General features: G+C 33.2%; 2 protein-coding genes, 1 long non-coding RNA gene and 1 pseudogene across 3 annotated transcripts; 1 reads left to right on the top strand and 3 right to left on the bottom strand.

The window, feature by feature from the left end:
- Nucleotides 1-2634: 2634 nt before the first annotated feature.
- Nucleotides 2635-6341, top strand: LOC120218947 (annotated as a pseudogene).
- Nucleotides 6342-6570: 229 nt separating this feature from the next.
- On the bottom strand, nt 6571-7113 carry LOC120218948 (receptor-like protein 9a). The gene has a single exon (XM_039215823.1). The coding sequence runs from the start codon at nt 7111-7113 to the stop codon at nt 6571-6573; it is 543 nt and encodes a 180-aa protein (XP_039071754.1).
- A 9-nt stretch (nt 7114-7122) lies between these two features.
- LOC120218950 (receptor-like protein 13) lies at nt 7123-11582 on the bottom strand. The gene is made up of 9 exons (XM_039215824.1): nt 11107-11582; nt 10861-11010; nt 10273-10539; nt 10117-10194; nt 9861-10007; nt 9502-9552; nt 9313-9408; nt 7912-8786; nt 7123-7826 (listed from the first exon to the last, which is right to left on the bottom strand). The coding sequence occupies exons 1-9, from the start codon at nt 11552-11554 to the stop codon at nt 7149-7151; spliced, it is 2790 nt and encodes a 929-aa protein (XP_039071755.1). The 5' UTR covers nt 11555-11582; the 3' UTR covers nt 7123-7148.
- On the bottom strand, nt 9307-10030 carry LOC120218992. Its single transcript, XR_005525274.1, has 3 exons — nt 9861-10030; nt 9502-9552; nt 9307-9408 (listed from the first exon to the last, which is right to left on the bottom strand). It is a non-coding gene; the product is annotated as an uncharacterized LOC120218992 (long non-coding RNA).
- Nucleotides 11583-12775: the final 1193 nt, after the last annotated feature.

Here is a 12775-nt window from a genome sequence, read left to right on the forward strand (position 1 = left end):
TTGTTTTTCTATGTTTCATTTTCATTCTATACTTTTCCTTTACATGTTTCTTATTTTTATATTTAACTTTCGTTTTATGTTATTTTCATATTTTTATTTTTCATTCTAATTTATGCTATGATTTATTATACGTTTTTAATTTATAATTCATTAATATTTTTATTTTAGTTTTGGATTTACATGTTCCAGTTCTCTATTTTTTAAAATAATGTTTTTCATCTTAATACTGAATCAATGGTTCTTTTTAGGGGGTTGAGGTCAAAAAATTTAATTTTAGTTCATAAGATTTTATTAAGATAATTACAACATATATCCCTAAACTATAATTCTCATTCTAAATTAGTCCCCAAACTTTTGAATATTCTAATTTTATCCCTAAACTATGTATCTCTTTCTAAATTGGTCCCCCAAAATTTTGAATATTCCAAATTCATCTGAATATGTAATTAGTTTCAATCACAATTTAGCCTTTTTTTTCAAACATATATAATATAACTTGGCTTAACGATTTTATTAACAAGGGATGTGATTACTATATGCATATAGTTCGGGATGAAATTGGAATGTTCAACGAGTTTGGAACCAATTTAGAATGAAGGTCATAGTTTGGGGATGAAATTAAAATATTCAAAAGTTTGATGACTGATTTAGAATGATAGACATAGTTTAGGGATGAAATTGAAATATTTAAAAAAATTAAGGACCAATTTAATATGAAGGTCATACTTCTAGGACATTTAATGCAATTAACTCAATTTTATTTAGTTACTGAGAAATTGATATTAATTGGGAAAATTTGAAGAGATTTGAAAATAGTTATTTGATTAGTGAAAAAATCATATCAAATTAAATTATATTTAATTTTTACTTTTAAGATTCGAGATGAGAAAATATTATCAAAAGTCGAAATCAATTAAAGATGTTGATTTTTTAAATTAAGATCGGGATAACAAAAATCATCCATCCTCATCTCGTTACCTTATAAGATAAACTTACTCTAATTAATGATACTAAATAGAATAAACGATTCTATTGATAACTAAATTATAAGATCGATTCAATTTTTATCATTAAACCAAAAAAATCATTAATTAAATTAATAAAATTTTAATTTGATTTTAGTTCGGTCAGTGACAGCAGAGGCGGAACTATACGGGGATCATGACCCCTCAAAATCTGGGAAATCGTTATAATATATTTCAAAGTTTATAAAATCTATTTACCTCGCTTAGAATATTTGAAAAAAAATGTGTCGTTATCTTAAAATTGTTAAAATTTCATATTAATATACATAAATACTTATATGTTTATAAATGAAATTAAATTGATATTATCAAAATATAAAATTTATATATACAATTTAAAATCTCATAAATAAAAATCATAAATATATGAATTTAAAATTATTTATTGAAATATTATTATTTTTACTTAACTAAAAAAATATTAATAATATATAATTAGTATACCTATAAATATAATTATTTTTATTTTTATTTCAATATTATTTTTTATCTATCAAACCATGATTTTATTCTTTTTCTCTATTTTTATAGTACTTTCAAATAAAATAAAATAAGAAAAATTACATTAGAAGAGGTCAATATTTGTTTTTTCTTCAAAATTTTAATGGATGAAAAATAAAAAATTTCAACAATCTCAAATAATATTTTAAACACTTATAGACTTTTACCTTATTCTATAAATAAAGGTAAATTCCTTTTAGTTTTCTTAATATTTTTGGTGTTTCATCTATAATTTAAGTGTCAACACAAACTACTATAATTTCATTTTTTTTCTTTCCGAGAAGATCTTAGTGGATAATTTATATAAAAAATATATAATAGATCTATATTTGTTTAATGAAATCACATATAAATATACAAGATTTAATAGATAAAGCTATTATTAAAATTATTTTTAATAATTGACCCCTATAAAATAAAATGTCTAGTTTCGTCACTAAATGACAATAAAGCAAGGATGAAATATCAAGAGGAGTTGAATTATCAAATTTAAAAAATACAAGAGCTTATTATATATTTATCTAATTATATATTTTTTAAATAAATCTTACCTAGACAAGGAGAGGAGAATTTTTTTAGTTCAATCTAGAAGAGAGATATGTGTCAACTAATAATTTTTAACTATATACTTTAGAAATTATTGATATTTATTTTAAATATTTTAATTTATAAAAATCTAAATTGTCATTAGAACGAAAAACATGATTAAATTTAACTACATCTGAATCCAAATGCGCAATGCTGGAAAAAAGGTAAACTTAAAAGGGGTTATGTGAAAATATTGAAAATTTCTGTAAGCTAAAATTCCCCATGAAACAGGAAGAGCACCTCGTCGAATATATGAGTTAAATTCCTACAGACAAGACAATCGATTAACTTAGGCAAAGTAGGGTCGGCTTCGCTTGGGCGGCCTCATCAGTCAGCACGGCAGAGGACGCCAAGCGCAACGATCCCCAAACTCACGTTATTTCCCGAAAACTATAAACGACAACCGAAATATTTATTGCGAAACAAAGCCAAACCAGATTTCATTTTTTTAAAGAAAAAAAGTGAACCCGGATCATTAAAAAGGAATAAAATTGTGCTTTTTTTGCTAGCCTGTTGAGAAATGTCGTCGGAGATCGAGGTGGTGCAAGAAGTTCTGTCCTCGAAGCAATCCGGTGATGATGTAGCGAATGGAAATGGGTATAATGGAAGGAATAATGAGGTTGCTAATGATGAGAGCTTGAGGAACGATGTCTACGCGGCTGCTGCTTATGGGGATTTGGAGAAGCTCCATGAGGTTGGTTGAATACGAAGGTTGCTCTCTTGCCGAGCCTGATGGCCTTGGTTACTATGCCATCCAGTGGACAGCTTTGAATAATAGAACAGCCGCTGCTCATTACATCATCGAGGTTTTCTCTTTTCTTTTGGTGGTTATTTTGATGATTTTGCTCTGCTGGCGTTCTCGTCAGAGTTGGGATTTTTAATGGGTTTACTGGATTTAGACACTCATGCATTTTGAATTTTGGATTGGAATTGTTTAGGTTTCAGGCTTAGTTATATCATTGACCTTGAAGCTGTCATTGGGCTAAATTCAGTTTAACCTGAGTAGTTTTTGGTTGTCTCGTTTTTGTAGCATAGTGGAGATGTAAATGCAGCAGATCATAATGGACAGACGGCCTTGCATTGGAGTGCAGTCCGGGGTGCAATACAGGTTGCTGAGGTTTTACTCCAAGAGGGTACTGCAGTGGATGCCGCTGACAATAATGGCTACCAGGTTGGATTGTCTTCGTTATGGTGCCTTGTGCCATATTCCTGAATTCAATAAATTAGTGATGTTTCCTCAATATGGACATGAGGGATCAGTAAAGTAAGTTACTGTTTAAACAATAGTAGCTGTTTTAAACATTCTTCTCTGCTTGAAGTGGGTTTATATTTTCATATGCCTCATCTTTTTAGGCACATGGAGAGGAGCAACTGAACTCAGCAATATATGGTTTCTATAAAACAATTGAATCATATTTCTATTTTCAGGAACAGAAAAGGCATGTTTTGGTCATGCATTTTAGTTAAGGCTATGTATGTAGCTTGAAATGATATTCATTCCCTTATACAGTCTGAAAGCATCTTTCATTCTTCGCTTTGTTGTTTACTTTAGCCCACTAATCATTTTTCCCCATTATGGTATCACGTAAAATAATGGAATTGTTCTTCACTTTTTTTTTTTTGGAAAATTTTATTTTCCTAGACGAAAAGACCATGAGGGTAGGTAGGTTTCTATATCCTGAAGCCTTGTCCTAGTGGCGTTTTACTTTTGCAATTTAATTGTGCATTTACAGGATAATAACTGAATTGTTGTGCTTCTTGCTTTTATTTCAAACTCCATATGGTGCATACTTAGTTTTGTAATTTGATGCAGATAACACATGTTGCTTTTAAAGAAACCTCATTGACGTAAGCTTTTAAAGATACATCAGTTTTGACTAACTGGCATCTCTCTCTCATTTTCTCTCATCTTATCATTCCAAATTGGAATGATTTGTTTTACACATGAGGATGGAAAATAAGCATCCTTCTCTTTCTCTTTCCTCTCACTTTTCTTACGTACCAAGCTCACTCAAAATTTATTTTCTTTCCACTTTTTAACTCCCTCTCTCCACTTTTCCACTCAACCAAGCAGACCCTTAATGTTTGTTCCTTCTTGTGATAGCAATTAAATTCTGCTGTTTTCTCATGTTTATTTATGTTAGTCAAATCTTATGTTGAAGGAGTGGGAATGAGGTGGCTTAGAGTGGCAGGGGGTTGTTATATTCTTCAAAAAATAGTGTATCATGCATTGAAAGATTTAAAAAGGGCTGTATATCATGTATATGAATCTATAAGATAATATGAGATACATTATAAATTGAACTAGGCATTGGATTCAGTAAAGAGTGTACTTATGTAGTTATTTTGCATTTTGAATTTCTTTGCAGCAAGGATCCCGGTTATATCAGGATGAATGTCCATGATCCTCAAAATATGGTAGATGATGTGCGTTCAGTTTCCCCTATGAAGCCTAACTGATTTTTGTTTGACTTGTTAATCTTTTCCTTCATGAAAGTTAACTGTTGTCAGTCCTATGTAATATATTTCTTCCAATCTTGTATATGCTTTTTTTTCTTTTATGATTGATGTATTTTCTCACTACATTATATGCATATGTATCCTGTAAGTTCTGTAGGAACCCTTATTGAAGATTGAAATAAATAATCCTGCTGCTGGATATTGGTTTCAGCTTTGTGCAACATGCAAGGTGATCCCCTAATATGGCCTGTATTGCTTCTATGTTACTCATTTGATTCTATTTATTCTGATTGTTTTGCTTTGTTATTTGATAACATAATCAGATTGTCAGGCCTCTTCGCGCTAAACACTGCTCCACTTGTAATTGTTGTGTTGAACAATTTGACCATCACTGCCCTTGGGTATCAAATTGTATTGGCAAGGTGCTTTGTTGCTGATGGGTTAAATGTTTTTCCCCCTGATATTATTATTTTGATGTTGCATTCGTTGCATGTAAGACTACCAAAGGGGCTTGTTGGTGACTATATTGTCATGTGTTATTCTCCTGTGTGGAAAGGGATTGATATTTTCATCATTTGATTGGTAGTCGATGTATCTCTTGCTAATTCCATTTAGTTATCTTGTGATGCAGAAAAACAAATGGGAGTTTTTCCTTTTCCTTGTCTTGGAAGTATCTGCAATGTTGATTACTGGTGGAGTTACTATTACAAGTATGTCTTTTAATCAGTTCCAAATTTAAACATTTCCAAAGAAAGCTTGACAAATTCTTTCTCACCTTGAATACCCTATTAATATGTGTTCTTGTCATATACAGGAATCTTGATGGATCCAATGGCTCCATCCTCATTTTTACCATGGATGAACCATGCTGGTACACATCATATCAGTGCCATATCATTTTTGGCTGTGAATATCTTCCACTTTTTTGGTGTGGCAGCGTTAACCGCTGTACAGGCTTCTCAGGTATGACTTGAGATTTTGTGATCTCTACTTGTCTCTTTCTGGAAATACTTTTCATGGTCGTGGGCTGGCCACAATAGAAAAAAAAATATTTTTTGGGGCTAATTTGTCGTCCTAAACTAGATTAGTTCGTCGACACCATACATGCAAGTTGCGGCTTATATTTTAATTTAACTCATAGGAGCTTATTAATGATTATGGATTGACTGAATGTGTCAACTATATTTCAGTTACACAATCAACATACACCATTCCAGCAGCGATATTTACAGTTTAAGACACCTCAATCAAGGGTTAAAGCAAGCCAACCATCTGCAATATGTATAGCCTTACGCATTTTCTTTATGGCATAATTGCCATGCTTGTTGTACCTTTTGTGGTGCTTGTAGTTTTGGATCTGGATATTGTTTCATATCTAGCTCATCGACTCATTTTGTTCTATTCTTGCTATAGATATCATACAATATAACAACGAACGAAATGGCAAACGTAATGCGCTATAGCCACCTCAGGGATGCCGGTGGTCTATTCAGAAATCCATATGATCAGGGATGCCGCTAGAACTGCTCAGATTTCCTTTTCAAAGGTTACAATGTAGACGTGGAGGTTAGTGATGATTCACGCGATTCAAAGTCAGAAAATGGTGATTTGCATAGTCCGGCTAATGGAAATGGCCACTTTGCTATAAATGTTGATTCCAGCAACCCCAATGCACGTGGTGGCCATGTTCATTCTTCTAACTGCAAACACAGCAACCATAGCTAGTCAAGTTGTGCAGTTCTTCCAATTTGTCTCATTTCCCATTATTTGTGGCATCTTTTGTTTGATTTCGCGTGCTTGAAATTGGAGAGCGGAGCAATCCAACACAATGTAAACAAACACAAAATAAATACATTGTAAGTTAATTAAATTGATTAACAGTGATCGATTCTTTCTTCGAAACGGGATCATTGTTGCAGTAAAGTTAAATTCTGAACAGAATATCCAAAAACTAAAAAGTTGAAACTTTCTTTTGGGGGAAATGAATACTACTAAACTACATATATCCACCACGAAATTTTCTGGGGAGATTGTCTACCACAAAATAGTAGCAAGAATTAGCGATCGTTTGTACATGGTAGAACCATGCTTGCCTCCAATAAGGATTTATGTACAGAACACCTGCGATACACAACACCACCACTATGTAACACGCGAAGAAGCTTGCATAGAAGGCATCCATATCAATTAAACCATGGTCTTCTGCATTGCCAGTTGAAGCCTTTGGTGTCAATGGTGGTGCAACGTCGATGGGCGAGCAGTTCCTTCCTACCAATGAACCACAAAGAAAAGGATTACCCAAATAGCTGCTTTCATCAAAGGCTCCCAACTGCCCAGCCCTCTCTGTCGTCTTTCCAGATAAGTTGTTGTACGACACATTGAAGTACTCCAAGAAATGTAACACCGCAAACTCAGGAGGGATATTCCCAGACAAATTGTTGTAGGAAAGATCTAGACTTTCCATGTCCTTGAGGTTAGAAAACGCCCGCGGGATTGGTCCTGTCAAGCTATTGTGGGAAAGGTTTAAAGCAAAGAGCATCTGTATGTTTTCAACTACATTAGGAATCTCACCAGTTAGCTTGTTGCAGGAGAGATCAATTCCAGACATGTATTGAAGCGTTTTTTCTTGTAAGTGTATGATCTACTCTTTATTGTGTATTCTATTGGTTCTTCCATGGATATTGAGCTATTTGACCCAAAGTAATTATAAGAAATCCAACTATAATCGTCTGGTCCGAAGTCGAGCGGAGTAACTTTTAGGCAAGAAGGAATGCTACCAGACAGATTATTTTGAGAAAGATCAATCATGCTTAAATGAGCCAACATGCATAATTGAATTGGAATTTCACCCTCAAAGTGATTTCTCTTCAATAGAAGATAACTCAACTCTGAGAGGTTGCCAATCCAATTTGGAATGTTACCGCCAAAGTGGTTATAGCTGAGATCCAATGTCACCAGTAAAGAGCAATCACGAAAAGCATTCGGGAGCGGTCCTTGCAGCATATTCTTAAACAAATGAACTTCCTTTATACGTGACGGCTTGAAACAAGATGGCAGAGTCCCAGAGATGTTCATGGAAAGGTCCAAAAACTGAAGTTGGAGATTGAGATTGCAAAATGCCCTTGGTATTGAACCTTCAAGATGATTATCTGCCATGGCAATTTGTTCCAAACTTGAATTATTTCCCATCCATTGTGGTATCCTACCAGAGAGCTGGTTTCTACTTACATCAATTCTGACAAAGTAGACATTCTCTCAATCCAACTTGGTATCTTGCCGAAAAGATAGTTATTGCTGAGATCAAGCTTATACAAGTTAGAACAATTAGATAAGACACCGGGATCATTCCAGAGAAGTTATTTCCATCTAATTTTAGTACGGACAGACTCATTAAGCTAAAATTTCCAGAGAAAATTGCTCCTTGTAATGTGTTATTGGATAATGCAAGGAATTCCAATGAGGAGCAGCCTGCGGCCAAGTGCTCAGGAACCCCTCCAGTCAATTGGTTGTTGGATAAGTCCAATGACAGCAGTGAGCTCATACCACCAAAAGAAGAGGGGATGCTACTGTTAAAATAATTCTTCGACATATTCAAAGTCTTCAACGAAGGTAGATGAGCTCTGATTTGTATCGGAATCCTACCAATGAAGAAATTGGTGGAGACATCTAAATCTGATAAGACTAAATGCCGAGGGAATGGCAGTTGAAAAGGTCCGGATAGAGAGCAGTTGACGAGATGTAGACTCTCCAATTTCGTGTTGTTTTCCAGCAACCAAAAGGGGAATTGGTTCAGCTTGAAATATATGTCTGAGAGAGTAACAGACCTCAAGTCATGTTGATGATATAGGAATTGAGGAAATGTTCCACCGCGTCCACAACAAGATAAACTGATGTAAACCAATTGGAATGTTGGGGCCGGAGAATGCATCTCATCAGCAGCATATATGATGTTGTTATCTGCGCGGATGTACTTGAGCTCTGAAAGGTTGAACAAGGGTCCTAATGAGCTTGGGATTCGAAACTCATTGTTCGATAGGTCCAACCATTGGAGGGATGCTAGACCTTGAAGGGCAGATATATGTCCAGAAAATTCATTACGAGAGAGATCTAATGTTTCAAGAAACGCGAGGTTGGAGAAGCACATCGGTAAGCTACCCCTGAGATCATTTCCGGAGACGATAAACTCTTGGAGATTGGTGGATTCACAAAAATCTGCGAGAATAGTAGTATTATAAATAAACAACCATCATTCACCAGAGAAGTACACAACTAAACTAGTCTTTTACCATGCAGAGAGAGATTGCAGTTAATGTCAAAACTTAAATAGAATTTTCTAAGAGAAGTGAGCGGTCCAATAAGTTGAATGAATTCGGCCGGTAGAGATGATGATACCAGCTCCAACTCTTCCAAACTTGTCAAATTTCCCGTTCTGTAGATGGTATGACAAACAAAACAATCTTATAAAATCATTAAAGAAAAAAAAATGAATTCAGTAAATAAACGATGTAATTACCAGGTATGAAGAGGTTGTCATCGACGTAACAAGAAAGCAAAAGCAATTTCTTTAAAGAAGATAGCTTTCCAAAAAAGTTGAGAGGGAGAGATGAATCGTATAATGTCAGCTCTTCCAAATTTGTCGAAATCTCCCAATCCATTCAATGAAAAGGACTACCAATTTATCATGTCTCAAATGTATGTAGGAAGCTGAATTTAACTTGTGGGAAACATCATAACTTACTATTGTGAGAACGAAAAGCCATTGTTGTTAATCCACTCAAGGATAGAGCCTTCAATGAGGAGAATGAGCTTAGTAATTGTTGTGGAAGGCTGCAACCTATATGAAACAATATATTCTTATTTACTTCATTCATTTTGTTGAAATACTAACAAATTAATTCATAAACCCACAATTTTATTTTAGCATTACCTGAATGGCAGCCAATATGCAGTTCCTCCAAGTTGCTCAAACCATCTAATTCTGAGAAAGATTCAGAAATTATAATATACATCATTCTGTCACCTCATTTCCTGATAAGACCAACTCCTCTAAATATCTTAATGCATTTAAATCTAAACAAAACATTACAAATAAATCAGAAAACTATATTCAAAACATCGATGATTAGAACTTGGAATATTCAAGGTCAGATTATGTTGATCAATATGATTTGATTAATTTTTTAATAAAATAATTTTCAATTTGAATCGAGTCAACAAAATTAGAATATTAGATTAATAATATTATTATATACATTACACTAGACGGTAAAAGAAAGTTTTATTTACCTTTAATATTTATCGGCCCTCCCAATCGGTTATAGCCTAAATCCAAAAACTTCAAATTTGGAAGTGCACTTAGGGATGAAAATATGCTGTTGTCGAGCAAATTACCATTCAAACCAAGCTCTTCAAGTTTAGTCAACCTCAATTGTTCTTTTCATGTAGAAGGATAACGTAAATTCATCTGTAAAAAATATTTAATTATTTTTCTTATATTTTTAACTACTTAATAGCAATTAATAAAGCCAAGTCAATTTCTTACCTTGGAATAAAGGTTCCAGGCTTTCAATCTCATTACCGCCTAGAAACAACTTCTTTAAGTTGATCAAACTACAGAATTCTGCTCAAATTCAACAGAATAGTGAGGGGAGAATTCATCATATAAAACCAAAAGATGGCATAGTACAAGTTATGTTACCTTTCATATGAATCGACCCCTTCAATTTATTGTAGTTTAAATTCAAAGATTTCAATTTTGAGAACCCAGCAAGGGATGCGAATATGCTGTTGTTAAAGAGATTACCACTTAAATCAAGCACCTCAAGTTCGTTCAACCTCGACAGTCCTTCTGTGCTCAAGGAGCTATTAATAAAGCCAGACGAGTTACCATGAAATCGAGACCCGAGGCTCTCGATTTCATTCTCGCCTACATGCAACTCCTTCAAGTTTCTCAAATTACTAAGTTCTGCTCATATGCAATGAAAATATATGTAAATGAATCTGATTATCATATTTTAGCATGAGATTCAAAAAGGAAACCTACTTAACATATTGAGGGTTCCTTTCAGTCCACAATTCTCCAAAAGCAATGATTTTAAAGAGATAAAAACATCTAGCTGCGATAGAATGTTGTTTCCTAAACTGTTGCTGGATAAATACAAAGTCTCCAAATTCTTCAGTTTGATAACATCTTAATACCTGTCACCAATAGTATGAAGAAGAAAAAAACTTCTTTAAACCATGACTTTGGTGGGAAGTTTCATATACAATTAGATATTTAATTTACCATCTGTAGGATTTGTTCCTGTAAACAGATTTTCTGCTAGGTTCAAAGACTTGAGCGATGAAAGTTCACTTATGGATGTTAAGATGCTATCATTAAATAAATTGTTTCTCAAGTCGAGGATCTCCAGTTTGGATGACAGGCTTCCAAAACCTACAAACGGTTAGATTAAGATGAACAAAAAAAATTGAAAACATACAAAAAATCTTTGACGTTTGTATTTGGTAGTAAAGTTGAAAATCAATAAACCTTGGTTGGTAACACAACCAGTTATGGAATTTCCACTCAAGGAAAGACACTGTAATTCCTGGAATGGAAGAAACAAAGAGGCATTGAGATACCGTAGAACCCTCTTTTTCGTGTTGGATTCTGTATAAATGTAATCATCATAGGCTCCTGCGTATGTAAAATTGAGGAAAAGATGAGTGATTCGTCCAGTGGTTGGGTTGCACTCAACCCTTTCCCATTCACAACAATCTGGTGAACCCTCTTTTTCCTCTACTCTCTCAAACACACTTCCCTCCACTTTGTAGTACTCTAGCTGTAGCCCCAGATCTTTAGTTCTATAATCAATGAAAGGGAAGAAAGGTTTGAGTCGCAAGAGAACGAGTCTTTCTTCTTCCACGCACCCCTCACTCCACCCAACTCCCAACATTAATAACGCTAACAGAAGCATTGCTACCCATTTGTACTCCATCCTCTCACTTGTACCCAATACTGCAACCTTGGGCTTTATATAGTAGTATTACAACAATAGGAACAAGTACCCTTCCTGCTTCGAAGAAATTCATTCATAAATATTAAAGGCCCCACTCATCGCTGACTTACCATACGTTTTCCCCACTTTCTTTATTGATATTTTTCCTGGGAAACATCTTATTTTTCTCCTCAGCTCATTGGAATGGAACTAAAATGCCGATGAAATGATCCTTCTTCCTTTTGCTTTTTGGGATACAATAGTCGCTGCTTGACCTTGACTTATTGGTTTATGGCGAGTCAACCATGAAACCAATTATTCTTAGTAAGTCTATGTGGATGGGATTGGTTCATCTTCTTTATATTTTTAATATATATAGTTTTTCATTACATAATTCAATTTGGATTGGAAATTACTTATTAATGGCTGAAATTTATAAATTTTTATTTATGTCAATCTATATTTAAAATAGATATTTCGCTTATTTAAAAATATTTTTTAATAATATTATTAAATATTTATTTAATTAAGATGCATATGAGATTTACGATAGTCGATAATCATAATTGTTTAGACAATAATTTCAACTAAAAACACAGTGATAGAAGTTGGAATTTGTGAATTTCAAAGACTAAAGTGACAATTATAGTTTCCTCCACTAAAGCAATATTTTATTATCTTAAAACAAATGCAATTCGGCATGGTAATAGTGAGTCAAGTCAACTCAACTGAAAGAGAAGTAATCTTAAAAAAAATATTTTTTTAATAGTTAGGTCGATTTTTAAATTTTTTTAACCAATTAATATTTGGTTTATTATTAATTAATTAATATCAGATATTATAAAAATCATATTTAATTTTAAAAAGCATACAAAATCGTTGTGTTGAAAATATTTATATTAAAATTAATTATCAATTTATCATTTTTTCTTGTTTAAACGTTTTCTTAAACTTCAATCCTCAATCTTTAATAAGGACATTTATTTGTATAAATGATTTGGATTTGAGTCATAGAAATAATCTCTTTATAATATGAGCGTGTTTGTGACAATATTTTTTTATGCTATTTTGACATTAGAGTAGAGAAGTACGAACAAAGTTATTTTAATGTTTAAATGGACGATTGTTGTTTCTAGAAGTTCAGGTTCGAACACCAAATATTATAAAGAGTGTTTGAACTTTCATTATCAATTATTGAGAATCTTTAGAATATATATTACT

Source organism: Hibiscus syriacus, unplaced genomic scaffold (assembly GCF_006381635.1).
Source record: "Hibiscus syriacus cultivar Baekdansim isolate YM2019G1 unplaced genomic scaffold, ASM638163v2 tig00110202_pilon, whole genome shotgun sequence".
Taxonomy (NCBI): domain Eukaryota; kingdom Viridiplantae; phylum Streptophyta; class Magnoliopsida; order Malvales; family Malvaceae; genus Hibiscus; species Hibiscus syriacus.

What these genes read in the sequence shown, in the direction of transcription:
- LOC120218950 (XM_039215824.1), bottom strand. Translation starts at nt 11,554, where the DNA reads ATGGAGTACAAATGGGTAGCAATGCTTCTGTTAGCGTTATTAATGTTG. An exon ending in GCATATTGGCTGCCATTCAG is followed by an intron (nt 9,409 to 9,501) that starts GTAATGCTAAAA and finishes TGTTTCATATAG; the next exon opens with GTTGCAGCCTTCCACAACAA. An exon ending in ACTTCTCTGGAATGATCCCG is followed by an intron (nt 7,827 to 7,911) that starts GTGTCTTATCTA and finishes TTGGATTGAGAG; the next exon opens with AATGTCTACTTTGTCAGAAT.
- LOC120218948 (XM_039215823.1), bottom strand. Translation starts at nt 7,113, where the DNA reads ATGCTCTTTGCTTTAAACCTTTCCCACAATAGCTTGACAGGACCAATC.